The 27,969-nt window shown below is 41.3% G+C and overlaps 1 protein-coding gene across 7 annotated transcripts in view; it reads right to left on the reverse strand.

Moving 5' to 3' along the window:
* The window catches only part of DCDC1 (doublecortin domain containing 1), a 250,032-nt gene that overhangs the window by 21,725 nt on the left and 200,338 nt on the right, over positions 1 to 27,969 (reverse strand). For all 7 annotated transcript variants that reach the window (XR_014218616.1, XM_082218872.1, XM_082218870.1 and 4 more), the window contains exons 22-30: positions 25,288 to 25,398; positions 23,474 to 23,573; positions 19,946 to 20,081; positions 17,951 to 18,101; positions 7,904 to 8,062; positions 4,981 to 5,184; positions 4,030 to 4,144; positions 2,982 to 3,152; positions 568 to 753 (exon numbers count right to left, since the gene is read on the reverse strand). Coding sequence is in view for 6 of the 7 variants with exons in the window: in XM_082218872.1 (XP_082074998.1) it covers positions 568 to 753; positions 2,982 to 3,152; positions 4,030 to 4,144; positions 4,981 to 5,184; positions 7,904 to 8,062; positions 17,951 to 18,101; positions 19,946 to 20,081; positions 23,474 to 23,573; positions 25,288 to 25,398 (1,333 nt within the window). In the remaining variant the exon portion in view is untranslated. The remainder of the gene's footprint in view (positions 1 to 567; positions 754 to 2,981; positions 3,153 to 4,029; positions 4,145 to 4,980; positions 5,185 to 7,903; positions 8,063 to 17,950; positions 18,102 to 19,945; positions 20,082 to 23,473; positions 23,574 to 25,287; positions 25,399 to 27,969) is intronic.

The following is a 27,969-nucleotide window of genomic DNA, read 5'->3' on the forward strand; positions in this document are numbered from 1 at the left end:
TTTATTATTTGTACCCTGCCCATCTGGCTGGGTTTCCCCAGAGACTCTGGGCGGCTTCCATCAGAGATTAAAAATATATTAAAACACCAATAATTAAAAGCCTCCTTAACAAGAATGTCTTCACCTGCTGGCAGAAGTACAAGGAGGGAGCCAGTCTAATTTCTCTAGGAAGGAAGTTCCAGAGTCTGAGAGCAGCTACCAGATAGGAAACTCTGGCTCAGAAACAATGCTTTGATCAAAGTAGGATTTTAACTTAATCCACAATTCAACTCCAGAACCTGATTTTAATGCCAGGGTAAGTTTTAAAATGTTTAAAATTATACTTAAAGTGAAATAGCCCTAAAGCATGTGCAGAATACCTAAGTCCATATTAACCTGTGTCTAGTATTTTCCAGCAAGAAAAATTGTGAATCTAATCTCATTTTAATCTCCAGACTGAAATACAGATTGCCAATGTTTCAAAGTAATCTGCAAGAAAAGGCTTAACATTGCCAGCTAATGGATTACACTAAATGCATATATACATGGCAGGAGGTGTCACTGAAAAGCAGGAACACTGTCACAAACCTTGTTAACATCAAGACACTTATAGGGCCAGATGGATAAATGCTTTCCTTCCTCAGAACCAGAGGCACAGGAGAATACAGTACCAGGGAGCAACTTTTTCAGGTCCTTCTTTCCTCTTATGGTCCTTGCACAAGCCAAGCATATCTTTACCTTCTGCTTTCCACACAGTGAAAGAAAATAGTAGCCCTATAAATAAAAATGGTTGAAACCAATTAAAAATGGGGGTTGGGAAGGGCAGAACCCATAATAAAAATGCAGTGATCCAATATGACATTTATTATTCAAAAACTTGTCTACATCCAAAATGTTCAGAAAATACTAAGATGTATTTGTATTAAATACATATAAACAAATACAAATATTTTTCTAACTTTTTGGATACAGACAGCAAGTTTTTGAATAACAGATGTCATATTCACTTTCTTTTTTTTTGCCGGGGGGGAGCAGGTAACATTTCCCTAAAAAGTATATATTTTTATTATAACTTTTTTAAAATGTTGCAGCTGTTCCATTCCATTTCTGTTAAAATGGAATCTGTAATGTGTATGGGTTGCTCGTGCGTAAGTTGCCGCCTCTCCACGCTTTGTTGCCTTGCTAAACCTTTCAGTCTGGGCAGCCCTTCACTTCGTGGCTGCCTCAGTCGCTAGCAGAATCCGTCAGTGGGCGTTTCTTAAATCTTTTCCAACATAAAAGTTGTTTGACACCCAGTCTCCTCCTACTCTCTCTGCGCGGAAGTCTTCTGCGCAGGGTGGGCGTGGGTAGCGGAGAACCCGTGCTCTCCCCGCTGGTGTCCGGTGAAGAGTCCTGGAGCCCTCTCGCCGATTCCCCCATCAGCCCCTCTATATCCCTGGTGTTGCGCTGATTTGCTTCCCCATCTGCGGAGCTGCCTCTCTCCCTGCTGGGCCCTTCTCCAGCATCATTTGAGAGCCTTCCCTCCGCCTCTAGCTCCGATGTCAGTTCCCTGACAGAATCCTTGGTTGTTGTTTTTAAATGCACATTTATAGAACGGATGAGTACCTGGGAGTAAGTCTGAGTGAGCTCAGTGAGGCTTATTCCTGGGTAGACATTTGTGTGAATGTATTCTGAAGTAACATAAACGTTTAAAATGCTTGGGCATTTTTTCTTTTCAAGTCTTAATGTGGTGCCACAAAGACTGTAATGTCAATGCCAAGCATACCTTTTTGTGGAGGGCGCGCCAAAGATGGGGTGCCACTGTGAAAAAGAAAAGCACTCAGAGAAGGGCCTCAACCAAAGATTTTATGACACAGATAGGCTGATATGAGATGACTCCTGCCTATATTTAGGTCCCAAGACATTTAGGGCTTTGAAGGCCAATTTCACTTGAACTGAACCAGTCATGAAGGTCCAGACAAACCAACTGTAACATGAGATAACAATAAAGTGGTGGGGATCGGTGTGATTCACCCCCCCCCCAAAGTAGAAACAGGTTTGCAAAGGCTACACAATGGTATGAACTGACAGAAAAGCAGCTTCCATGTTGATGTTTTAGTACCTGAACCACACTATTTGTTAAGATGGATAATCTCCTCATGTTTCCCATAAAATCCATATAATCACATTGGGGTACTTTGTACCCTTTCACTGATCCCATTCACTTCAATGAGATCTGTGAAGAAGAACTTCCCAATAGCTTCACAAAATGAACATAAAACAATGCAACAACTTCCAGGGGGTGTAGCTGTTTTTGCTGCAAGATGCTAACTCAACAAAGAGTCTTGTAGCACATTAAGATTTACACATTTATTATGTCATAAGCTTTCATCAAATGCATGAAATTGTGTCCTGAGTGGCAGGTACGCCACACACTTGTAAGCAGTGAGATCAGAAGGAAAGGAAATGTAGAAAAACCTAGATGGTGATAATTACCTTATTAACAGTGACTACCCACAAGGAACAATAGTTGAAAACGCAAACATTTTGGTATTGGTATGTCAACTGGTGTGCTAAACTAAAGTTCCACTGCACCAATTCAATCCACAATGTGATAACATTGAATGCTCTCAGATTGCCATCTGCATTTAAATTTGTTTGTTCAAGGATGACCACCTTAATATTAGTTACAATATGTTTAGGAATAGTGAAAAGTCCCCCAACCAGCGTTTCAGTCTCCCTGAAGACAATCAAATTGTCATAATAAATTTATTAGTCTTTATTGTGCCATAAAACAATGTGTTTTCTAAGAGTGTGCATGAATCACATGATTTTACACTAGCCTGATTCCTGCCTTATCCTTGTTCCTTCTGTTAACCACAGACAACAAGAAGCGGAATATTTGATATCTCTTTCTATTGGGTATTGGTGCACAGATACATCTAGACATGTCTACATAGCCACCCTTTTGATTTAGCGAAGTCAAATTTCTCTAGTCTATACAGAAAACAAAAATTACTTACTGGTTGGTCAATTTTCTCCATGCTGGCCACGGAAAATGTGCAAATCGAAGAATAATTTGCTGCTGTGATTTCTTGATCCAGGGTTGTGCTGTAAAAGGCACTAATAACCTTTGTAGTTTCCATGTAATTCCACCTTTGATTGGCAGCTCCATTTTTACATTCTTTGTGTTTCTGTGAGAACATAAAATAGGCCATCCTGTTTTAAGATTATTATTATTTTTTGCGTTCTCTCTCTCCAAACTGGTATTTTTAAAGAAAATGTTTTAAAATATTCAGGTTTATCTGGTAAGATATATACCTTCCCGCTTCTTCTTCTTCTTCTTCTTCTTCTTCTTCTTCTTCTTCTTCTGCTTCTTCTTCAGCATCCTGCTGGTTTTTAGCCTTGTTGTACATACAGTTATAATAGCACCCTTCCTGGACAGGGATCACTTGGCCACTATCACACATGCATTGGTGACCTCATGTCTGGATTACTGCAATGTATTCTATGTGGGGCTTCCCTTGTAGCTGGTCTGGAGGCTGCAGCTGATGCAGAATGCTGCAGCTCGGGTAATGACTGGTGTTCCTTATCAGAGGTATCACACTAGTGCTGAGGGGCCTGCAAGGGCTGCCTATTAGCTACTGAGCCAGTTTTAAGGTTCAGCTGCTTAAATACAAAGCCCTAAATAACTCTGGACCAGGTTACCTAAAAAACTACCTTCTTCCTTGCACAGTAAGGGCACTATGTTCACCTAATGAAATCTGTTAAGGTGAATGTTATGGAATACCCTCCCTGTTGAAATGCAGAAGGCCCCATCAGAGTTGCTATTATGTGCCAACACACCTGTTTAGGCAAGCATTCTTCCCTTGAACTGAACTTCTGATGCTATTGTTTTAACCATTTCCAAGTGTGCTAATTATTATGTTTTTAATCTTTCATTGTATATTTTAATTAAGGATGTTTTAATGTCAGTGTTAATTATAAGTTCATTTTATAGTTGTAAACTACTTAGAAGCCACTTTGACATATAAGCAGTGTAAAACTATATAAGCACACAAACAGTTTTACCTGAAGGACGACAGGACACCCTTGCATTTCCAGAGGACTCTTTGGATACCCATTGAGTATGCTGGGCATCGATACTGCTAGCACTAATTGGGGGTCCAGCACAAGATGAAATGTCCTGGGAACAGAAAGGTCAGGTGGAAATCAGAAGACAGTTTTTTTAAAAAAAGTTTTTTTCATTGCTAAATGTATATCTTACTTTTAGATTCTTTGAAAGATATATTTCTCAGTAATAACATTGAACTGGTTCTACACAAAGCACTGCATGGACATTTTAATGCCACAGAGTGCAGCAGTGAGTCTTAGGGATTGCTCACCCTCATCCCCAGAGTGTGACCTCAAGGGGCTTCATCTTCTGTCTCCAAAGTTCTGTGACAGTGAGGTGAGAAGGAAAGAGTGAGAAGAAAAGGTGGGAGGTGACAAGGAAAGGTTTCTTGTAAAGGACTTGGAAGTTTTGTTGAATTTTGCTAAGTAAATAAATAATTAAAAACAATAAATAGGCACCATCCGTGTAACATGGCGCTTTACAAAAAGTTGAGATGACAAGTCCTTGCCCCAAGGGGCTTATAATGTAGAACTTGATGGGAGGGATTCAACAGACAAAGGGAAAGGGTAAAGAAGAATAAAATATTGGGTTATTGCAGTTACACATACTAAGGCTGAGCTATGCACAAGGGTTCACAGAAAGTGTAGCATATTTAAGACTAAAATGCAGGGTCTTTTGTAAACGGAATTTTTAATTTTGGCTGTTTTCTTAGCCCCTTGTCTAAGATGCTTTCATTTTTGAAAGACCTTCTTAGAAAATGTTAGAACTAGCTGGTGGTTGAGGCCCGCAATATCTGCACTTGAAGAACAAGTGAAATGGAAAAGTAACTTAGCCTGATTGGAAGTCCCGCTAATAATGCAATTTAATTCTTGTGAAATTCTACCACATTTCCGACAGTGAACGTTCACCTGCTATCCTCTCTCCATATCCAGTGTTGATTGATACTGTCACATTTCTTTTCCAACAAAACCACTTCAGCGCCAGAGCGCAGATCAGAATTCTCCACACCTAAAGCAAGATTTCGAAAGCTACAGTTGATAATCTTCCCATTTCTAAATTCAAACTGTTGATGATGAGTTTTCTGCAAATCTTCAGTCAGTTTAGGCTGATGCCTGAAGTAAACAAAAAGACATAGAGCTGCAGAAAAATGCTCTGTAAATATTTCATTGCATGGTAATGGACAAAAAAGAGCAAGGCAAATGGAGTGTGCCAAAACTTCGTTTACTTCTACAACTTGTGCTTTTGACATCTGAATTCAGATACAAACCATAATACAAAGAAAGTTGAGCACAGATATTGAGAAATTGGGTAGGTGGAAAGGTGAAATTGTGGAAAGAGAGATCAACTGAAAGTATAGAATGGTCTAGAGCGGGGGTCGGCAACCTGCGGCTCCAGAGCCGCATGCGGCTCTTTAAAGCCTTTGCTGCGGCTCCGGGGCGGTGGCGAGGGGAGGAGGCGAGGGGCGGAGGTGAGGGGAGGAGGCGAGTGGCGGAGGCAAGGAGCGGAGGCATAGGCGCAGACTCCATGGGGCCTGAGGGGGCCCGAGCCCCCTCAAAAATTCGTTTGGGGGGGCTCCGCCCCCCCCAATAATCTCGGGCGCCCCTCCAGCATCAATCCCCACGCCCGCGCCGCCAGCCCCCGACGGGCGCCCCCTCCCCGGCTTGCCAGCTCCGTGCGCGCTCCGCCTCGCCTGCCAGCTCGGCTCCCTCCTTCCCTCGTGCAGCTTGTTTTGAAATTCCCCTTCCAGCTCCGCCACGGCTCGCCCGCTCCCTCCGCCCTCGCCGCCGCCTCCTCCTCCTCCTCCCCCAGTCCCCTCCCCTCGGCTGTCCCCGGCACAGGCTGCCTCACGTACGCGGCTGCAGGCAGCCCCCGGAATGGAGTCCCCGCGCGCGGAAGGGAGTGGCGGGCGCGCAAAAGGAGAGGAAGCCGCTGGCGCGCGGAAGGGGCCGGTGGATGGATGGACCGGCGGGCGGTGGAGTCACCTGGCTGGAGGGAGGTGGCGCGCAGCGGAGCTTCCAGGAGCGGCGGCAAGTTACCTGCGCGTCGCCAAGGGTGCACCTGCCTGGCAGCCAGCTGGAGGCTGAGGGCCGCGCTATCTAGACTTTTGGCTTTTGGTCTGCAGAAAATGCACCCACACCCAACAGGGGGTGAGAAAGGCCTAAATAGCTTTTTATTATCACTATATGTATGGTTCACTGGGGCCCTGGTTAATTTTCTTTGGCATTTTGTGGCATTGATTATGCAGTCGCGGTTGCGTGGAATTCCACGTGGAGTTAGTTGCCTGAAGCCCCTTTTTAAACTTAAGCAGGGGAAAGTTAGGTGAAAGTTTGGTGAATTGCTGCCAAGGAGTGTGGTGGAGTCTCCTACTTTGGAGGTCTTTAAGCAGAGGCTTGACAACCATATCTCAGGAGTGCTCTGATGGTGTTTCCTGCTTGGCAGGGGGTTGGGCTCGATGGCCCTTGTGGTCTCTTCCACATATGTATGTGAGCAGGTCTTCTCCAACATGAACTATATTAAAAACAAACACCGATCATGCCTCACAGATGACACCTTGCAAGCCTGTGTGAAAATGAAGGTGACGTCTTACAGCCCTGATGTGCAGACACTGAGCACTGAGGTTCAGGAGCAAAAGTCCCATTAACCTGGTTACCTGGTTGTAAATTAAATATTTTAATTAGCTATTAATTTGTCCTTTTTTCTTGAGATTGACAGCTGACTGCACGATCCTGTATATATAGCATTAAGGCAAGAAACAATATATGCAGTGTTATATTTGTTTTAAATGTTGCAATGTTTTTGCGGCTCCCAGTTGTTGTTTTTTCGGAAACGGGTCCAAGTGGCTCTTTTTGTCTTAAAGGTTGCAGACCCCTGGTCTAGAGGGAGAGCATAGAGGAGCTTATTGATTAAGCCTCATAAAGAAGTTTTCTAGACACCACACAATACTGGAATAGACTTCACCTTTATCTAAGATGTATTGTGCTTCTCTGTGCTTACTTGAAAATTTTGAAATAAGATTAACTGAAATACAGCCCAGCAAGTCTCTTCAGTCCGACTTCATTTTTAATGTCACAGAGAGAAAACAGAATACAAATGATATGTCACTGTGAGCTGGCAATGGAATAATGAAGAGCCTTCAAATTAGTTTGTAAAATATTTCAAAATATGTAAGACATTTTGACTCTTCCTTTTAGACAATTAAAGAGTTTTTTAATGCGACTTTGCTTTTAATCCAACTTTCTTGTTCCTTTTTTCCTTCCCACCAAGTTTATATTCAACAAACTTCTTTCTCTTCTGTAGGGTCAGCATTCTTAGGTAACATTTGTATGACTTTCAGAGCCTGGGCACTAGCAGAGCTGTTAGGGGACTATGAAATGACTGTTGTGAACCTAAGATTCAAGGGTGGAGCCCCAGTTATCCCCCATCCACTGGGGGAGGAAGGGGGGAGTGGGGGGAGTGCACCGCCCCCAGCAGCGCAATCCTGGTGGGGTGCCATAGCAGCTGCCCCCCCCCGCCCGAGCTGGGCAACACACCCCTGCGGGCAGTGCACCACGCCCCTGCGGGCAGTGCGCGACACCCTCAGGAAGCACGCCAGCCACGCCCCCACCTGCTCTCCACCCCACCCCACCCCCGGTGCAGGAGCATGAAGCTCTGCCACTGCCTCCATCCCAAATTATAAGAGGGACGTGATTACCATTTCTGCAAATTTCTAATTCCACAAAGTATGGAAAGAGATTAGGGTGGATAGCAAGTGATTTTACAGAATGGTAGTGACCCAAACTGCTAGATTCTATCCTAAAAAACAATTTAGGAAATATAAATATATGACCTGACCTGTATTTTTTATATAACTCTGCATCTTCAAAGAACAGTTCATCTTTATCTTTCTGAAGGCTGCAGTCCTCATCAAAATCATAGAGATTTTGTTGCCAAGCATATTTCATGGGTGTATAAGATGCATCTGCTTTAAGATGAGATTTTGTATGTGAAGTCCTGAAAAAAATATAAAATTCAATATGAAATTTGAAGCACTGGTGATTGTCACCAGTTTAAATTTCTCATAAAAAGTTAAGTCATTAGTTAAAACTAAGGATTATTAAGAGATTAGCAGCTGAAACAGTCAATGGCAGTTAAACTGTGTGCAGAATTGCAATCTAAATGATTCAGATTGTAGTTTTACATTTCTTAAGATTGCGTACTCAACAATGTTTCCTCATCCAACCTTACAGTTCACACTACTACAAGACTTTGGGGTTATGTGGGAAGCATAGAAACCAACACTTTATCACTGTATGAATATTACTTCTACCTTATGGGAAGAAGAAAAATGGAGGAGCACCAAAAATAGAGGGAGGGAGGAAGAAGACTGCACTCAAACAGGTGCTAGGTCTATAGTTTCTTGAGGTAATCCCATGTACAACCAACAAAGGAAGGTATAAACAACGAAGTCTTGAAATAGCTAAAAAAATAACACATTTATTATGGTACAATCTTTTGTAGACTATAATTCAGCTCATTAGATGCATGAAGAGTTATCCTCAGTTGACAGGCTTATATTACTTGGGTGTAGATGGAGGAACTGGGTTGTAAATAGTGAGGTCAAATGACACTGAAATGCCAATCTGAGTCATTCAAAATGACAGTATGAGTCATTCAGTTAAGTTATGCAAATTAAATGCAGTGGTCATTCATATTAATAATGCATCTGGAAGTTTCTTTCAGTTATAAAACCTTTCTTCAGAGTAGTATCTCTGTAAGAGACAACACAAGAGATACCACTCTAAGAACTGTGCTCCTCAAGGAACATTTCGTAGTTTCATGCACTGGACTTAGCAGCTATGTTAGTCACTAGCTGGTGGCTTGGAGGAATCATAACCAGACTTCAGCCATTTTATGAAAAGAACTATTGTTCACAATTTGCTGAATGTTGAACCCAGCAAGAGTCATGTAACATCAATTGACCAGAACCTGCACTGCTGCTTATATGCCACCCGGACTTATAAGGCCCTGAATAACTTAGAATTTAAATACTTGAAAGAGTGCCTTTGAAATATCTGCTAGCTTGAGCCTTGCAATGTTGTAAACTCCTGGTTTTATCTAATGTTTATTGACAAATAGTAACTTTATTTTTTATTGTGGGAACCCCCCCCCCCCGGTGATCATAACTGGATGAAAGGCAATCTTTAAATGATTCAGATAAATAAATAAAATCTTATGAAAATTTTATTCTCCCATTGACAGAAAATCCCTGGTATGTGCTATGGTAAGATGATTCTTATACCAGAAGTGATGGCTGTTATAACATACCTACAGTTGGACCTCTGGTTACGAACTTAATTCATTCCGGAGGTCCATTCTTAACCTGAAACCGTTCTTAACCTGAGGTAGCACTTTAGCTAATGGGGCCTCTTGCTGCTGCCGCACCACTGCCATACAATTTCCGTTCTCATTCTGGGGCAAAGTTCTCAACCTGAGGTTCTACTTCCGGGTTAGCAGAGTTTGTAACCCAAAGTGTTTGTAACCCAATGTCAGGGAACTGCCATTGGAGCCAGAGGGAGAGGGAGGGCTCCAGAGGGATTCCGGAGAGCGTCCCGGGAGAGAGAGAAGCAGCACATCTTCTGGGGAAGGAAATCAGCGTAACACCAGTGGAGAAGGGGGGCAGGTGGGGGAATCGGCGAGGTGGCTCCAAGACTCTTCACCGGGAACCAGTGGGGAGAGCACGGGTCCTCCGATGCCCACACCCTCCCTGCGCAGAAGGCTTCCGCGCAGGGAGGCTAGGAGGAGACTAAGCGTCAAGGAGCTTCTTTGCTGGAAGAAGTTCAAGAAATGCCCACTGACGGATTCTGCCAGCAATTGAGACAGCCACGGGCGCGTGCCTGTCCAGATAGAAAGGGTTCATTCAGGCAACCAGCCAAGAGTGGCGTTGATTTACACACAAGCAACCCCTAGAACCATTACACCCGAGGTACCACTGTACTATGTTCTTATGATGTACACAAACCTACCTAAACAGGTTGTGAAAATTTCTTCAGAATAGAGTGAGATAATTGCTGTTTCCTGGGGCAAGAGAAAAATCCCAGGGTTTGTGATTCCTCTCCCTACCCACCTCACATGAAGGTCATAAATATAGGTAAGGCAGGCCAGAAGTTTGTATCTACTTGGTGCTTTAAAGTTGCTAAACAACTGGAGAGTTCTCAGCAAGAAATAATTTTTTGGGGGGAGAAACCTAAATCAACTGCTTCATTAGTGTTAGCAACATGATTTGTGTCTAAGTGAATGAGTTATTGCTCTTATTCCCTTTCTTATCTTAGAATACAGCTTGCCACAACAAATTGTTTTCCTGACACCTGTGCAGGCTTCCTAACACTCATGTTGTTTCACTTCTGCATTCTCAGCAATGGGGCAAGGGAACTGTGGAGAATTAGCAAACGCTGAGGGAAAGGTTTTGTCGGTATGTTATATAAATTTACAAATAAGAATGCTTTTTTGTGTTATAATATTGTTTGGTATGTGAATGGTTAACTAGGGTAAAAAAATTGGTTGGTAGTTTATCTCTAAGTGGGATTTTAAGATACAACTGCTTGTGTGGTTTTCAGCTGGTAACCTACCAAGAAACATCTGAAGCTCATACAGAAAGAGGAACTATCTATTGCCTGGTCTATAAAAGCAGTCCATTGCTTTTATACTGGACAGTAGAGTCAAACAGAGAAAGAACCTAGGCTATTGCCACTGCTAATAGTGATCCCCACTATAAAAAAAACTGTTAAGAGAAGGTCTCCTGAAGGTCAAATAGCCCCCCACCTTTCTCAACCTACAAATAGGGTTGAGGATTTTGAGAGACCATTTGCACACAGCTCTAATATCTCTGCTCTTATTTTGTTTGGTTTTTTTTTAAAGCAAATAATACATAATAAACGGTCCAACATAATATCTGCATGCCTAATGGAAAAGTCAGTAAATTAGAATTACAATTAGAAGTAAAAAAAAAAAAATGAACTGAAGTACTTTTGAAAGTTCATCAACATTTTAAGATGAATTTCTCCTCCTACATACATTTTTTTGTACATAATATTGTCTTTTACACACATACATTTTTGCAAAGCAGCTCTCCGCAATATAAGCATTTAACCAATTTAAGCATTTTTCATGCCTTTTTGTGCACATCACTTGGCTGGAAAACTCTTCAGCAAAATTCGGATAGTGCACATTTTGGTTCACATGTTGATTTGGCAAGTGTGAATTAGTTACATTCCCCTTTAAATGTAAATCAAATTAAATTTCTCCCTCATCCCTAATGCAAGGTCGTGAAAAGCTACCCATCTACAGAATCCAGTTTTTCTCTCAGGAAGTGAAACATTTGAACCAGCAACAGAAAACGGCTTAGGCCAATGCTAAGCACTAAACTGAAAAATGGTCTACAAGACTTTCTGCAAACTTTCTCTAAAGAAATATGTACTCTTTCAACTTATGAACTTTGAAATAGACAACACACAAGCAGAGCTGTCTACTTGCAGTTTATGGGGACTCTTATAAATTGCCAATAAGAACATATTTTGCAGGTTCAAACACATACCATTTCTCATTAAGAAAGTTATTTGTTTGAGGATAGAGAGGGATCAGGAAGAAAGCTACACAGCATAATGGCAGGAGGTAAATGAAATATGAAGCAGGGTAAAAGGTGGACTTTATAGCAGGGTAGCTGACCTCTGGTCCTGCAGTCATGTTGAACTCCAGCTCCTAAAGTCCACATGATCAAAAATCAAGGATGGCAAGAGATATAGTCTAACATCTGCTATATACAGAAGAGAAGAGTTTGGATTTGATATCCCGCTTTACCACTACCCGAATGAGTTCTCCTTTCCCTTCCTCCCCCACAACAAACACTCTGTGAGGTGAGTGGGGCTGAGAGACTTCAGAGAAGTGTGACTGGCCCAAGGTCACCCAGCAGCTGCATGTGGATGAGCGGGGACGCGAACCCGGTTCCCCAGATTACGAGTCTACCGCTCTTAACCACTACACCACACTGGCTCTCAAAAGTTCATTTTAATTGTTTAATTAGTGTATTATTTCTCTTATTTTTTAGGAATTCCACTTATTCTCTGAGCTGTTCAAATGATTTTATATGTCTCCTCCACACACAATTGAACATTTTCTTACATGGGAAACAAGGCACTCTGAGGCAAGGTGAAGTGACTGTCTTAGGTGGCAGGTTCCACAGGGACAGCAGATCACAATAGAAATATTTATTACCTCTTTGTTCCTGATGTAGATCTAATTCCTAATTTAGGACTAATTTGCAGCCAGTGCAACCTGGCCTCTAAATACTTCACCAGCTGAAGTTTCTGAACTGTCTTCAGAGACAGCTTCATGTATAACACATTGCATAGACTTTCCTTGCCAAGATAGGGGCACAGTTGGGCCACCAACCAAAGATGATGGAAGTTACTCCGTGCCAAGGCTACCTGAGCCTCAAGTGAGCAATAGATCCAGGAGGACCTCCAAGCTGCATGCGTGCTCCTTCAGAGGGAATGTAACCCCATCAAGAGCAGGCAACCTCCCATTTATCCAGTTTAGAGAACCACCCACTAACAGTGCCTCAGTCTAATCTGGATTAAGCTTCAGTTTATTGGCTCTCATTCAGTTTTACCGAGGCAAGAATTAACAGATCTTATATGTCTGCTTCCTACAAAAATTCTAACCTGTCTAAATGAGAGTCTGTTAGGGTCCCGTGGTATCCTGTTTCAGAGAGTGTAATGACAGCTATCACCTGAACATGCCCTTATATATATGCCCTTATATATGCCCTGGAGAAATATGCCCCATAATTGTGTTTCTAGACCATTTCCTATGAGTTTTACATGCATGAAGCCAGTGCATACGAAGACATGAAATATATATTATTATTAGCCTTTTGGAACATGAATACTTCCCCACTGATACCGCAAGCACTGACATGATTTTAGTATCACCCTACAGGACAACAGTAACAGCTACTTTATGATTTCTATGATTTATTCCTAATATTGACAGCTTTTCTATATTTCAGAAAACAACAGTGCCACCTATTGCTCGAATGAGTAAATGCGTTTGTTTTTATACAGCCAATTTCATATGGATACTGTTTCCTGCTTCAGTCCTCTTTCCTTAGGACTGTACACAGATAATAGTTTTTCAGGTTCTTGATAGTGGGAGGGGCTCTTTATAAAGTGGATTATCGTGGTCTCCAGTAAGCCTTAAATGGATGTTGGTTTATTTTAAAATACGATGCCCTTAAGAATAAGTAATTAAAATGAGAGGAAATGAACTCCAGGTGAAGTTAAGCACTTTTAAGGTCCATCAAGCTAGATTCCAATGTATGTGAGTGCATACATGGAATTGGACTTTCCAGCCACTTTCTCCTTGCTGCAGCCCATATGTCCTTCATCAAGCTGCTCCCGAGAGTCAGGGAATCCTCAGGAATGACATGGGATGTGACATAAAGGTAAAGGTAAAGGTACCCCTGCCCGAACGGGCCAGTCTTGACAGACTCTGGGGTTTGTGCGCCCATCTCACATCTATTGGCCGGGGGCCAGCGCTGTCCGGAGACACTTCCGGGTCACGTGGCCAGCGTGACAAAGCTGCATCTGGCGAGCCAGCGCAGCACACGGAACGCCATGACATAGATGTGACATAGATGACTGCAATTGGGAGGGTAGTAATGACAGGCTTCTTCTAATGCAAGCAAGAGCCCCTCTGGATCTAATCTATTGATTTTAAGTCTATTTCCTGTAACTTGAGCCCATCAGATCAAGTCCTGCCCTCTTCGGCAGAAGAAAACCAAATCTTTGACCTCTTCTATGTAAAAGCCCATCAGGCCGCTGAAGAATGGTATCACCGCCTCCCATCACAACCTCATTTTTTTCTTTTCCAAACTTAAATACAGCCAGTTCTTCCAACCTTTACTCATATGATGTTTTCCATATCTTTGAAAATCTTTGTTGTTCTCTGAACTGTTCCAGTTTGTGAATAACCTTCATAAAGTGAAGCACCCAGAACTGGACACAGAACTTCGAAACTTAAAATAGTTCTATTACTTTGGGTGATTTGGAAATTATTGGTTGGATCCAGACTTGGCCTTCAAGAAACAAAAGGTTTTTTCTTTCCACAGACTGATGTTCAGCTGCAGCCTTTCCAAAACCCTTTGCAATTTATTAACCCCCCCATGCTATACTTGTGCATTTGGCTGTTGTTTTTTCTTCACCTAAAAGCAGAACTTTGCATTTTTCTCCAATTAAACTTCATTTTGTTAATTTTGGGTAAGTGTCCTATTCCAGCAAAGCCATTTTGAATTTTATTCCTATTTCTGAAGGGTTCAACTTTTTGTCATTTGCAGATTTGAGAATCATAGAATCATAGAGTTGGAATAGACCACAAGGGCCATTGAGTCTAACCCCCTGCCAAGCAGGAAACACCATCAGAGCACTCCTGACATACGGTTGTCAAGCCTCTGCTTAAAGACCTCCAAAGTAGGAGACTCCACCACACTCCTTGGCAGCAAATTCCACTGTCGAACAGCTCTTACTGTCAGGAAGTTCTTCCTAATGTTTAGGTGGAATCTTCTTTCTTGTAGTTTGGATCCATTGCTCCGTGTCCGCCTCTCTGGAGCAGCAGAAAACAACCTTTCTCCCTCCTCTATATGACATCCTTTTATATATTTGAACATGGCTATCATATCACCCCTTAACCTCTTCTTCTCCAGGCTAAACATGCCCAGCTCCCTTAGCCGTTCCTCATAAGGCATCGTTTCCAGACCTTTGACCATTTTGGTTACCCTCCTCTGGACACGTTCCAGTTTGTCAGTGTCCTTCTTGAACTGTGGTGCCCAGAACTGGACACAGTACTCCAGGTGAGGTCTGACCAGAGCAGAATACAGTGGCACTATTACTTCCCTTGATCTAGATGCTATACTCCTATTGATGCAGCTCAGAATTGCATTGGCTTTTTTAGCTGCCGCGTCACACTGTTGGCTCATGTCAAGTTTGTGGTCAACCAAGACTCCTAGATCCTTTTCACATGTACTGCTCTCAAGCCAGGTGTCCCCCATCTTGTATTTGTGCCTCTCATTTTTTTTGCCCAAGTGCAATACTTTACATTTCTCCCTGTTAAAGTTCATCTTGTTTGTTTTGGCCCAGTTCTCTAATCTGTCAAGGTCGTTTTGAAGTGTGATCCTGTCCTCTGGGGTGTTAGCCACCCCTCCCAGTTTGGTGTCATCTGAAAATTTGATCAGGATGCCCTTGAGTCCATCATCCAAGTCGTTGATAAAGATGTTGAATAAGACCGGGCCCAAGGCAGAACCCTGTGGCACCCCACTAGTCACTCTTCTCCAGGATGAAGAGGAACCATTGATGAGCACCCTTTGGGTTCGGTCAGTCAGCCAGTTACAAATCCACTGAGTGGTAGCATAGTCAAGACCGCATTTTACCAGCTTCTTTACAAGAATATCATGGGGCACCTTGTCGAATGCCTTGCTGAAATCAAGGTAGGCTACATCCACTGCGTTCCCTTCATCTACCAGGCTTGTAATTCTGTCAAAAAATGAGATCAGGTTAGTCTGACATGACTTATTTTTCAGAAATCCATGCTGACTATTGGTGATCACAGCATTCCTTTCTAGGTGCTCACAGACTGTTTGCTTAATGATCTGCTCCAGAATCTTCCCTGGTATTGATGTCAGACTGACTGGGCAATAATTATTTGGGTCCTCTCTTTCCCCCTTTTTGAAAATAGGGACATTTGCCCTCCTCCAGTCTGCCGGGACTTCGCCTGTTCTCCAGGAATTCTCAAAGATGACTGCCAGTGGTTCTGAGATCACATCTGCCAGTTCTTTTAATACTCTTGGATGCAGTTTGTCTGGCCATGGAGACTTGAATACATCTAAACTAGCCAAGTATTCTTGTACTATCTCCTTAGTTATTCTGGGCTGTGTTTCCTCTGCTGAATCATTTGCTCCAAATTCTTCAGGTCGGGCATTGTTTTCTTTATCGGAGAAGACTGAGGCAAAGAAGGCATTGAGGAGTTCAGCTCTTTCTGTGTCCCCTGTTTGCATTTCACCATCTTCTCCTCTGAGTGACCCCACTGTTTCTTTGTTCTTCCTTTTGCTACGGACATACCCATAAAAGCCTTTTTTGTTGCTTTTAACCTCTCTAGCAAGCCTGAGTTCATTCTGTGCTTTAGCTTTTCTGACTTTGTGTCTACATGTGCTGGCTATTTGTTTGAATTCCTCTTTGGTGGTTTCCCCCCTTTTCCATTTTTTGTACACATCCTTTTTAAATCTTAACTCAGTTAAAAGTTCTTTAGATAGCCACCCTGGCTTCTTTAGGCACCTTCCATGTTTCCGTCTCATTGGTATTGCCTGAAGTTGTGCTTTTACTATCTCCCTCTTAACAAACTCCCAGCCATCATGAACTCCCTTTCCTTTTAGTATTACTGTCCATGGGATCTCACCCAGCACTTCCCTAAGTTTTATGAAGTCGGCTTTCTTAAAGTCAAGAAATTGAGTCCTAGTATGCTTGGCTGCTCCTTTCCGCTGTATAGTAAACTTCAGAAGAGCATGATCACTCGCGCCTAATGATCCATCCACATCTACCCCACTAACCAGGTCATCAACATTGGTTAGGACCAGATCTAAAATGGCTGTTCCTCTTGTTGCTTCTCCCACTTTCTGGACAATGAAGTTGTCTGCAAGGCCAGTGAGGAATCTGTTTGACCTTATGCTCTTGGCTGAGTTTGACGTCCAACAAATATCCGGGTAATTGAAGTCCCCCATTACTACTATCTCCCTTCCTTTTGCATGCTTGGCCATCTGTTCCAGGAAGGCATCATCTATGTCCTCCGTTTGGCTTGGGGATCTATAGTAAACTCCCACAATGAGGTCTCTGTTATTCTTCTCTCCCTTAATTTTGACCCAAATGCTCTCACTTTGGCTTTGAGGTTCTAAATCTTGGATCTCTTCACAAGTATACACATCCCTGACATATAACGCCACTCCTTCTCCTTTCTTGTCTGGTCTGTTTCTCTGAAATAGATTGTATCCCTCCATTATTACATTCCAATCTTGGGACTTATCCCACCAGGTTTCAGTGAGGCCTATTATGTCATATTTGGTTTGCTGTACCAAGAGCTCAAGCTCATCTTGTTTATTTCCCATGCTTTGCGCATTAGTGTACAGACATTGAAGTCCATTAATCATTCCCCCGTGTCTCTTATTTAAGGATTTTTTCCTCCCACCACTAGGTCTGCGTGCTGTTTGCTCCATTTGGTCTATGACATTTGGATGATCATCTTCATCAATTGATAGACTCCTACCTTCAGGAGCACTGTCTCCCTCCCCCACATTAGTAGTTTAAAGCCCTCCTGATGAGGTTTCTGAGATTTTTGGCAAAAACATTCCTCCCAACCGTTGTGAGGTGCAGTCCATCACTTGCCAGAAGTCCATCTTCAAGAAACTGCAGTCCGTGATCTAAGAATCCAAACCGTTCCTGTTTACACCATTTGCGAAGCCAGCTGTTCACTTCCACTATTTTTCCCTCTCTCCCTGGGAGAAGGATTTCCTATGCCATTTTATCTAAGTTATCTATCTATCTATCTATCTATCTATCTATCTATCTATCTATCGTGTTCCCCATTCATCATCCTAAGTAGGAGAAACAATTAAAATGTCTTCAAATTGTAAGGAGAAAAGAATATTATTAATTAAATTCATATACGGCCCTCCATCCGAAGAATACATAAAAAACTAAATGGAAATTATTCCTGCCCTAATAGCTGCATCCTAAACATTCCACAAATGAATTTTTTTTGTTTTGGATTACCTACTGTGTTTTATCATTTAGGATTACTTACAGACATTCATCCACATTGTATTCTACTTTTTCAGTAGCTTCTTTTTCTTGCAGCTCTTCTACAAACTTCTTCTCTTCAAATTCTACTGTAGCTCTTTCAACAGATAGTTTCGCCCCAGCAACAATGTCATTCTTGACTTCTAAAGCAAGATCTAGAGAAATGTATGCAAGAATGCTTGGCCTTAATTAAGTTACAGAAGAGGTTTCTTATTTATGATGAAAATTCTTACAAGGCAGCTGTTGTTGCATAAAGGAATACTTTCCTTTGATTTTCGGGAATATCATTTGTAATTAAACCTAAAAGGAATGCCTCCGGTTTTTTACTGAAAGATATTTTAAACATCTTTTTGAATTCTTCATAGATTTCATTCCAGAATTGTTTAATAGGTCGGCATTCCCACCACATGTGAAACATTGTTCCTATTTCTTTTTTACATCTCCAACAGGTATTCGATTTTAATTTATAAATTTTAGCCAATTTTACCAGAGTTAAGTACCATTGATACACTATTTTCATATTTTTTTCTCTTATTGTATAACATGCTGTGAATTTAATATATTTCCATAATTTCTCCCATTGTTCCAGCCGAATTACATATCCTATATCACATGCCCATTTAATCATAACTTCTTTTACTTCTTCATCCTTTAATTCCCATTCTAATAATAAATTATACATTTTAGATATATTCTTTTTTGAGTTTTGTAATAATACTTTCTGTAATTTTGATTCTTCTTTTTCAAATCCAATTACTTTATCCTGGTTGAATATTTGTGCAATTTGGTGATATTGTAGCCATGTGGTACAGTATTGGGTCACCTCTTCGTATGGTCTTAGTTTTAATTGGCCCTGTTTTTCCTTTAGGAGCTGCTGGTATGTTGCCATTCTTCCTATAGTATTTTTCTTTTTAACCGAAATTACTTCTAGCGGTGAGACCCACCATGGGGTTTTCGGTTCTACCAACCTTCTATGTCTCACCCAGACCTTGTATTATGCATTTCTAATTACGTGGCTTAGAAATTCTTTATGTACTGCCACTTTGTTCAGAAGTACTAGCTGTAAGAACGGCATCAGCTATGCCAGCTTCAGAATACAGCTGATATTACACACTTCATGACAGTTTCCAAACTGGAACTTTGTAGTTATGTGCTATCATATACAAGCTGGACTGAGCCGAAGGGGGAATTGTTCTACTGTCAGGTACAAAACCCATTGTTTTGAGAACAGTAACATAACAGTAAATTTAAAAAATGTGGTTATGAAATAACCACAGTGGGACTATTCCTGCCAAAGTTAAGCACTTTTGAGAGCCATTGGGTTCAATATTGCAAATTTAAACTTAACTAACAGAGCAATCAGCCACGACCACCTCAAACTTTTTCCAGGGATTGGATTGTGCTGAGACATATCTTCTTAGCTCTGCTGGCTGAGCTGACCTCCCACTGCTGACACAAGCATCACTCTCTTGGAACAAACATTCCCCTTCTGCCCACTGAATGTGCAGGTGAGCAGGAGGACTACAGGTGCTATCTCCACCAGCAGAATCCAGAGGAAAGCTTTTCCAAAGGTGGGAGACAGCAGCGCTGAGGCAGTCCTGGATCCTCTGGTTCTCAAGCTGGTCTCGCAGGCCTGATCTGGACCCTATAGATGCACCAGCTTGGGATTAGGCCAAATGGTCTGCTCGGCTCCCTACTCAGCTATCAAGAATAGAAGATGTGTGACCGGAATGTAATTGAAAATAATAAGATTTTGGAACACAGAAATAAAGAAAACCAGAAAGCCATCAAAACTAGCACATGGGGGCCCACTTTAATTAAATTATATAATTTGGTATTTGAATGATTGCCATTAATTATTGTATTATAAATTGGCAATGTTATAATGAGGCTATTGGAATGTAATTGAAAATTAATAAAAATTTATCTACACATTATTTTTATTCACATATATTAAGTGTACATTTTGCAAAAATAGCATAGACAGCAATCTGCTCACTTGTTGTGTTTCGCATGGCACAGTAGGCACGAATAGCAGTTATATCAGATGCTAAATTACTAAGCTGGAGGCGTTTCTTCTGCTGAGTCATAGTCCAGTATGGATTAATCCATTGCTCTCCACAGGAAACATAAATCTGTTCCAAAATAATAATAATTTGATATTATTATTATTATTATGTATTATTTGTACCCCATTCATCTGACTGGGCTGCCCCAGACACTCTGGGTGGCCTCCAGCACACACAAAAACATAGTCAAACCTTAAACCTTAAAAAGCTTTCCCATACAGGGCTGCCTTCAGATATTTCCTAAATGTTACAGAATTACTCCTTAACATCTGATTGGAGGGCATTCCACAGGGTGGGCACCACTACCAAGAAGGCCCTCTGCCTGGTTCCCTGTAGCTTCATTTCGCACAGTTGTAAACCTTAGTTACAGGTTGTGGTTTATCTGGAGCAAGACAAACCATAAGCCTGGGTTTGGATGACAGCAAACCATGGCTTTGCTCACAGCAGCAGGAGGACTGCTTTGTTCTTCCAGACGGACACAACTAAACAACAACAACAACAACAACAAATGGTTCAGCATAGCATTCCATGTGAACCACGTCAAAACCAAAATATTCTGGTACTTTGGTTTTATTATTATTATTTAGAAAATGCTTTATGAGCTAGATTTGTATTTTAAACATTTTGTAGGCTGCTTTGCGAAGGACTTTTTAAAAAATGGAATATGAATTTCTTAAATAAAATCTCTTTAAAATAAAAAAATCAACTATTACTATGGAAACTAAACAGCAACCAAAATCAATCAATCAATCAATCAATCAATCAATCAATCGTATTATGAAATCTTCAGCTGAGCTTACACTCTGAACAAAATTCCAGATATTTCTCAGTTTCTGCATTGGACTTACAGTACTATAAGCCAAAACATTTCAGGAGTTCCTGCTGCAAATACCTGAGGCTGGAGCATCTGCAGTTAGCAGAGTACAAAGGAAAGCTTCAGGAGAAAACAATAGCAACAATTTTACACCTTTAGCAAAGTGCAATGCAAATGTAACAAAGAAAAATGGAATTCTGTATTTGAATAAAAATGGTTCATATTTAAATACATTTTTTAAAAAAAATGAAGCTAAATAATTAAGGCCCTTTAAAACCACCATACTTGGCAACAAAATCAGAGAAATAGATTACATAGAAAATTAGTAATTAATTCTCCTCAGCTTCTTTAAGGTTTATACCCAATGAATATTGCTGAACTTGGGAAGTATAATATGGTTCTTTTATTACATAATAAAATTTAAACACCAATCTCTAGGATAAAAAGGAAATAGTGACTCAATAAATATTAAAATAAAATGAGCCACACTTTTAGCATTGTCAATAGTTCACTAAAATGGCAAGTAGCTCTTTTGCCTTCAGTGTTGAAATAAATGTCTGTTGAAGACAAGAATAACTTTTGGTTCATCTGGACACGTGATTAGATTATTATCCCACATTACCAGAAGGGAGAAAATAGGATTTTTCTTGCCATGCATGTCCTATTCTGGGGAAAGTAAGGAGGGTATTTAAAGTCCTTATTAACGAACTATATATACTACCAGCTCACAGTGTGGCTTCCTAAAATTGTTTTTTCATAGAGCTCAGGAGTCGGGATGAACAAATCTGTCAGTTTCTCATTTTTACCATCGTAAATTCAGTTTACATTTCTGCAGCGATTTGCTGTTTTAAAAAAGTCCTCATGAAAACCCACCAGTATTTTAATGTGAATTTCTCCTCATTAAACACCTTTTTGCATGCAGTTCTGACAAATATACACATTTCTGCAAGCCACTTCCCCTAATACAATGCATTTTTGTGTGCTAGAGGCTCTCTTTGTTCCTTTCCCAAAGACTTTATTAGAGAAAAAGGTGACTAGGTTGACCCTGGCCAGAGGGCTAAGGTTCTAGTAGAGCAGAGGTGGTTAACCTTTTTATACCTACCACCCACTAATGCATCTTTCTTGATGGTAAAATTTCCTTACCGCCGACCAGTGCTTGATGGAAGGAGGATTCAGCTTATACCATACTGCCCACCTAGAATCCTGAAACGCCCACTAGTGGGTGGTAGAGACTGGGTTGACAACCCCTGCACTAGCGGGGTGCTGCACAGCTTATTCAGTAAGCAGTGCAGAGGTTTCTGCAGCCATTGCGGGTAGGGTGCTTCTTGAAGAAATCTGTACAGCAGCTACTTGGGTGTTGGTGCATACTTTCACACACAGTTAAAAGTGAACATCCTTGCCTCAGCTGATGTGGCTTTGGCTGGAGAGTTGGCCGCAGAGAGTTATTCATTGGTAGAACACCCTATACACCTGAGAACCCATTCACTAGGCTACTGTTTTCTATATAACAGTAGACTGTCTTCCTTGCTCTTGCAGACAAAACAAGAGTTTCTTGCCACAGATGTCCTGGTCTGGGGGGAGTAAATAGGGTGTTCTTTGGTTCTTTCTGCTAGACAACATCATATGTAAAGTATACAAAGGTTTGCGAGATTGAAGTGCTGTTGGTCTATGTAGTCTCAACGGATTTCTTTTTCCCAGGGTTGGCATTGTTTGTTTCATTGATGGTTAGTTAACAATTTAGCTTTTAAGGAAGGATTTGCTGCTCTTTCCAGTTCCGTCTGCCTAGTCTGCTCTGGGAACCCCTCCTGACAAGCTGGAGGGAATGATCCTAAATTACAGTGGTACCTCAGGTTAAGTACTTAATTCGTTCCAGAGGTCCATTCTTAACCTGAAACTGTTCTTAACCTGAAGCACCACTTTACCTAATGGGGCCTCCTGCTGCTGCCACGCTGCCAGAGCACGATTTCTGTTCTCATCCTGAAGCAAAGTTCTTAACCTGAAACACTATTTCTGGGTTAGCGGAGTCTGTAACCTGAAACGTATGTAACCTGAAGCATATGTAACCCGAGGTACCACTGTATTCTAAATCCCACCCTTGTTATCCCAGAGAAGTCAGGATTCTCTGTTATTTCTTTTGCCCTGTATCCTGAGCAAAATGCCAAACTCAAATTAAGCCCATTTTCAATTTTATATTCTCTTTCATTTTCCAGATTTCAAACTTTGTTTCCAAAGTCTGCTTTTCCATTGCAAGAGTTCTTTCTTTGGGTTTAACTCAATGCCAAAAGGGTATTTTTTTTCCTCCTATCACTAATTGCAATATTCATGGGGCATAACACAACCCAGTGGCGTAGCGTGGGTTGTCAGCACCCGGGGCAAGGCAAGTAATTTGCGCCCCCTAACCCATGGATTTGCGCCCCCTAATCCGTGGATTTGCGCCCCCTAACCCTAACCCCCAGATGTTGCGCCCGGTGCGGCCGGCCCCCCCTGCACCCCCCACGCTCCGCCACTGACACAACCATAGCTTCAAGCAGTGTTTGGAACGCTACGAGTAGGATGTGATTCATCATTATCTGCTCATTTTATAGGAGCAATGCTTTCTGAAGAAGTACTAATGCCTCCGATTTCATTTTCATTTTTTTCTTACCAGCTGATCTCTCTCCAAGTCTTCCAAAAGACAGATTTCGACCCCCTTTTCAGTGAACAGTCTTCTGGCAGCAAAAGGCAAATTCAATGCCATGGTGCACCTTTTTAAATAAGGAAAACGTGTATACAGTATATGGCTCTGTTTGCATTAAGTTTTCAACACTTGAAGGGATTGAAGTGGCACATTACAAACAGGGCAACTGTACTCTTCATTAGAAATATCAATTAACCCAGCACTGCTGTAACCTGAAGTGTAGTTTATCCTGTTGATGGCTTAGGAGTCGTAAGTCCAAGCATCACAGGGGAGTATTTATGAAGTAAAGCGAAAATGGTTCCAGGTTTGGAAATAACTAATCCTGTCTACAGGGAGCAATTTCAAGACTGGTGATTCCTCAGCTGTACAGAATGGCAGCACAGCATCTCTGCAGAATGACAAAGACAGTGAGTGCTCTTCCACAGCCACACCAGGCCGATGTAGTTTTATTGGTGAGCACTAGATTCCTCGCTTTATAATTCCTGCTTTTAAAACCCAATGGTTGCGTTTGAGGGTGGTATTTTATGGCAAATATTATTACTGTCTGAATTTTGTATGGTTATTTTATTCTGAGCTGATATTATCAAAGGGGAAGGCTAAGTAACAAATAAAAAAGAGCAATAATTAGGAACCTGGCAAGCAGAGGGAAGGTATAAGGTGAGTGAACAATTTCACAGCAATGAAGGAAAGTTTCAGTATGCTTCCTGCATATTGAAGGGAAGCATGAATACCTTTCAAGCCCCTTTGCCTACAAAACATGCCTCTCTAAATGTGTCATGTGCACTGGAAAAGTTATAAGCTACCGTTGTTGACATCCATCTGTCTCTGGAGACAATGGAGGAGTAGGCCTTTGGGGTGAAGTCAAACGGTTGGAGAGTTACAAGCTTGGATAGCCAAGTTTAAGCAACTCCTAGCCTCCACTTCTAGCCTTGACAGATCAGCAGCCAACCTAGTGCCAGATATTGCTAGCCTACAACTCCCACATCCAGGATGTTCTCAATAGTATCACCACAATTTTGGAGTGTCCTTCCCTAACAGATCTTGCTGTCACTGACCCTGACGGGTTTCTTGCACCAGTTTAAATGCATCTGTTTACTCAGGCCTTTGGTTAAACTAGTTATGAGGCTGGCAGCCTGCCTTTGCTGACCATGTTAATTGTTGTATGTGATGCAGTTTGTGATACCAGTTTTACTATAGACTATATATTCAATGGGACGCAGGTGGCAATGTGGGTTAAACCACAGAGCCTAGGACTTGCCGATCAGAAGGTTGGTGGTTCGAATCCCTGCGATGGGGTGAGCTCCCGTTGCTCGGTCCCTGCTCCTGCCAACCTAGCAGTTCGAAAGCACGTCAAAGTGCAAGTAGATAAATAGGTACTGCTCCGGCGGGAAGGTAAATGGCGTTTCCGTGCACTGCTCTGGTTCGCCGGAAGCGGCTTAGTCATGCTGGCCACATGACCCAGAAGCTGGCTCCCTCGGCCAATAAAGCGAGATGAGCGCCGCAACCCCATAGTCAGCCACGACTGAACCTAATGGTCAGGGGTCCCTTTACCTTTTTATATATTCAATATTGTATTTAATTCCCTTTAGGATGTGAACCACCTTGGGAGGACGGCATATTCCTGATATACAGCTATACTAATAAAGAAAGAAATCACCAGCCCTGCTGACCTGGAGCCCGACAGCATCTAGAAAGCATTGAGTTGGCTATATGCCTTAGCACACGAGTGTTTACATATCTAAATTGGGGGGAAATAAAGATTGTGATGTGGGTTTACTTACCGTTCCAAAAAATGCTGGAATTCTTTTCGGTGTATTTTCTTTTCTGAATCAGCATCATCGTGTGCCTTCAGGACTCTCTTCACTTTCTGTTTCCTTTCTGGGGCAACATTTCTAGAGGAAATTAAAGCATGTTGTTTGAATGATTTTTCTAACCAAAAAAACTTCCAAGAGAGTAAAAAGATCCTGCTTTGTAGTTTGCAGTGCAAGTCTGGAAAAACATGAAACACAGCTACACAATCTCAATGCAACCTTTTGATGTTTGCCATCCCCGGCCCCTTTGGGAAGGAAAGGAAAGAAATTAATTAATTAAACAAACAAACAAACAAAATATTCATTCTTCACTCCACATCTTATTCTTGGTGGCATCAATGTTCAAAGCCATGACACTCGCTTGGTCATTATAAGGCACACTGATGCTACAATGCTACAAAGTTGTTTTCCCTTTCACATGGGGGAAATACACAGCACCACATATATACATTTATTTGTACTTCTTAAAGTACCCGAATCCTTCCTAACCTACTTCATATGTGTAAATTTTCTACATTTTCATAAAGGAAATGTGCAGAAACTACACAAGGTTGAAATGAAATGCCCTCCAAAATTTAGCACCCTATTTGGAGTGGGTGTGGGGAAAACCTTTTGAAATTGGTTTTCCAGGGTTTGCTCATCCCAGTGGCAAACACCAATTCCCCTGCCGTTTTTTATTGTAAAAAATGAAGGTTTATCACCAGCTGTGATAGCAGACCTAGCAGCAAAAGCAAGAGCCCTTCTTCACAGCTACTAGCTTGGCTGCCATCGCCACCCTTGCTCACTTGACACAACACCATTCCAGTAACATTTGGGGATGAAAAATGGTGGCACCAATTGGGAAGAACTGCTGCATCTACCACCATGGACCACAGCAAAACAACAATGTTTCCCAGTTAACAAAAAACTTCACTGACACTTGCTGCCTGAATAGACATCCTACCACCACCACTACCAAAACCATCTGAAAAATGTATACACAATGATTGCATATACTGGTACATCTATATCAATAGCTGGAATCCATAGAACTGCACAACTCACCCTTCATGGTCAATAGGACAGCTGTTCTCCATGCCATTTGGCAATCTGATTTTTTTTAAAAAAGGAACTTTCAAAACACTTCATGATATATCATGAAGGTCAGTTGTTGAAAGGAAATACAACACCCCACTGGGCATGTCTAAAGACACTGAGTATGCCTGAAGTTTTTCTTGGGATCCTACTGTGCTTACATGAAATAAATGCGATATGTATATCACTTTTATACCAAGCTATATGGAATTTATATCCTATGTCCTACACTTTTGAAACAGATTCCAGTGGAACAGGGATCAGAAAATCTTTCTGTCCCAATTCTCTTCTTCCAACATGAGATCAAACTGACAAACAGTGGAAAAGTGGCAGCAATAACATCAGCCTTATCCTATAATTGACTGCGACTGTACCTACAGTGGGACTAAATTCCTAAAGTCTGATTATGGCCTCATTCTGGCATCAGGCACATACCTGTATTAAGCCCAGCTCTTCGTTGCATCAGCCACGGGGATCACAACCCACACCCCAACCCCAACTCTCTTAAATGACCTAATATGAAAATTCAACAACTTCATAAAAGCTAGTTTGGTTTGAGGAACTTCAGATCTAGAGGAAGAACTTTTTAAAAAGCTGATACCATTCATTAAATTTCTCTGTAAAAAGATCTGAACAATTTTAAGAACAGCATATTCACATTTTAGATCTGGCAGAGGGAGAACTAATTATGAGATGTATGCGTCAAAGATTTCAATTTCAGGCTTGACTTTACTTTGAAGATTATTTTTTTAACTTTATCATTTTTGCAGGCAGCTCAGTGGACAGCCGATCTGAATGCTACTCATTGTTCAGTGATGTATGAAGTGTATTTAATCAATCTGAAAAAGTAATATTAAACCATTATCAAAAAGTATCAGATGTTCTAAAAACCTTAAAAGAAAGGTCAAAAGGTGACATCTCTGCTAACAATGTGAGAAACGATGTATTTAACTTATTCTTTACATCAAAGCTTTTCACTGCTATATGAATATTCAAAGTCCTGTTATATAAAATTAACATACAAAATCTGCTCTTTCCAAGCATAATGTTCACTGTTTTCAAGCGGTTTATCCAAATAGATATAATTTATATTCACAGATATGTTGCATCCAACAAATATGGAAACAGCTTCAAGTGAAACTCTATGGGAATTATTGTGCAGAAAGGCAAGCTATGTGTCCATAAAAGTTCTTTACAACCTTGTAATCTGCTAGGGACGTGATTCTAAATTATTGCTGTAATTTATATACTTCAGGCTGTCTCCAGTTGTCTTCCTTCCATTTTTTTACATATTGAAAAGAGAAAAATGTGCTACCATTAGCATGTTACCATTGCAAGACCTACTGGAAGGCACATCCCCATCATTACCACAAGAAGTGGATTACCTAGTGCACATCTAGCCTTAATGCACACCAGACATTTAAAACTCATCTTGTCCCTTGCCAAAATGAAAAGTGTAGTTTGCCTAAGGGTGCTAGGAATAGTAACGTTGTGAGGGGCAAATTGCATTTCCCAGGATTATGAGAGAGGAAAATGTGCTTTAAGTATATGGTGGTCTTAACCCCTATCTGTTGGGAT

Source organism: Podarcis vaucheri (genome assembly GCF_965113315.1).
Source record: "Podarcis vaucheri genome assembly, chromosome: 1".
Lineage (NCBI taxonomy): Eukaryota > Metazoa > Chordata > Lepidosauria > Squamata > Lacertidae > Podarcis > Podarcis vaucheri.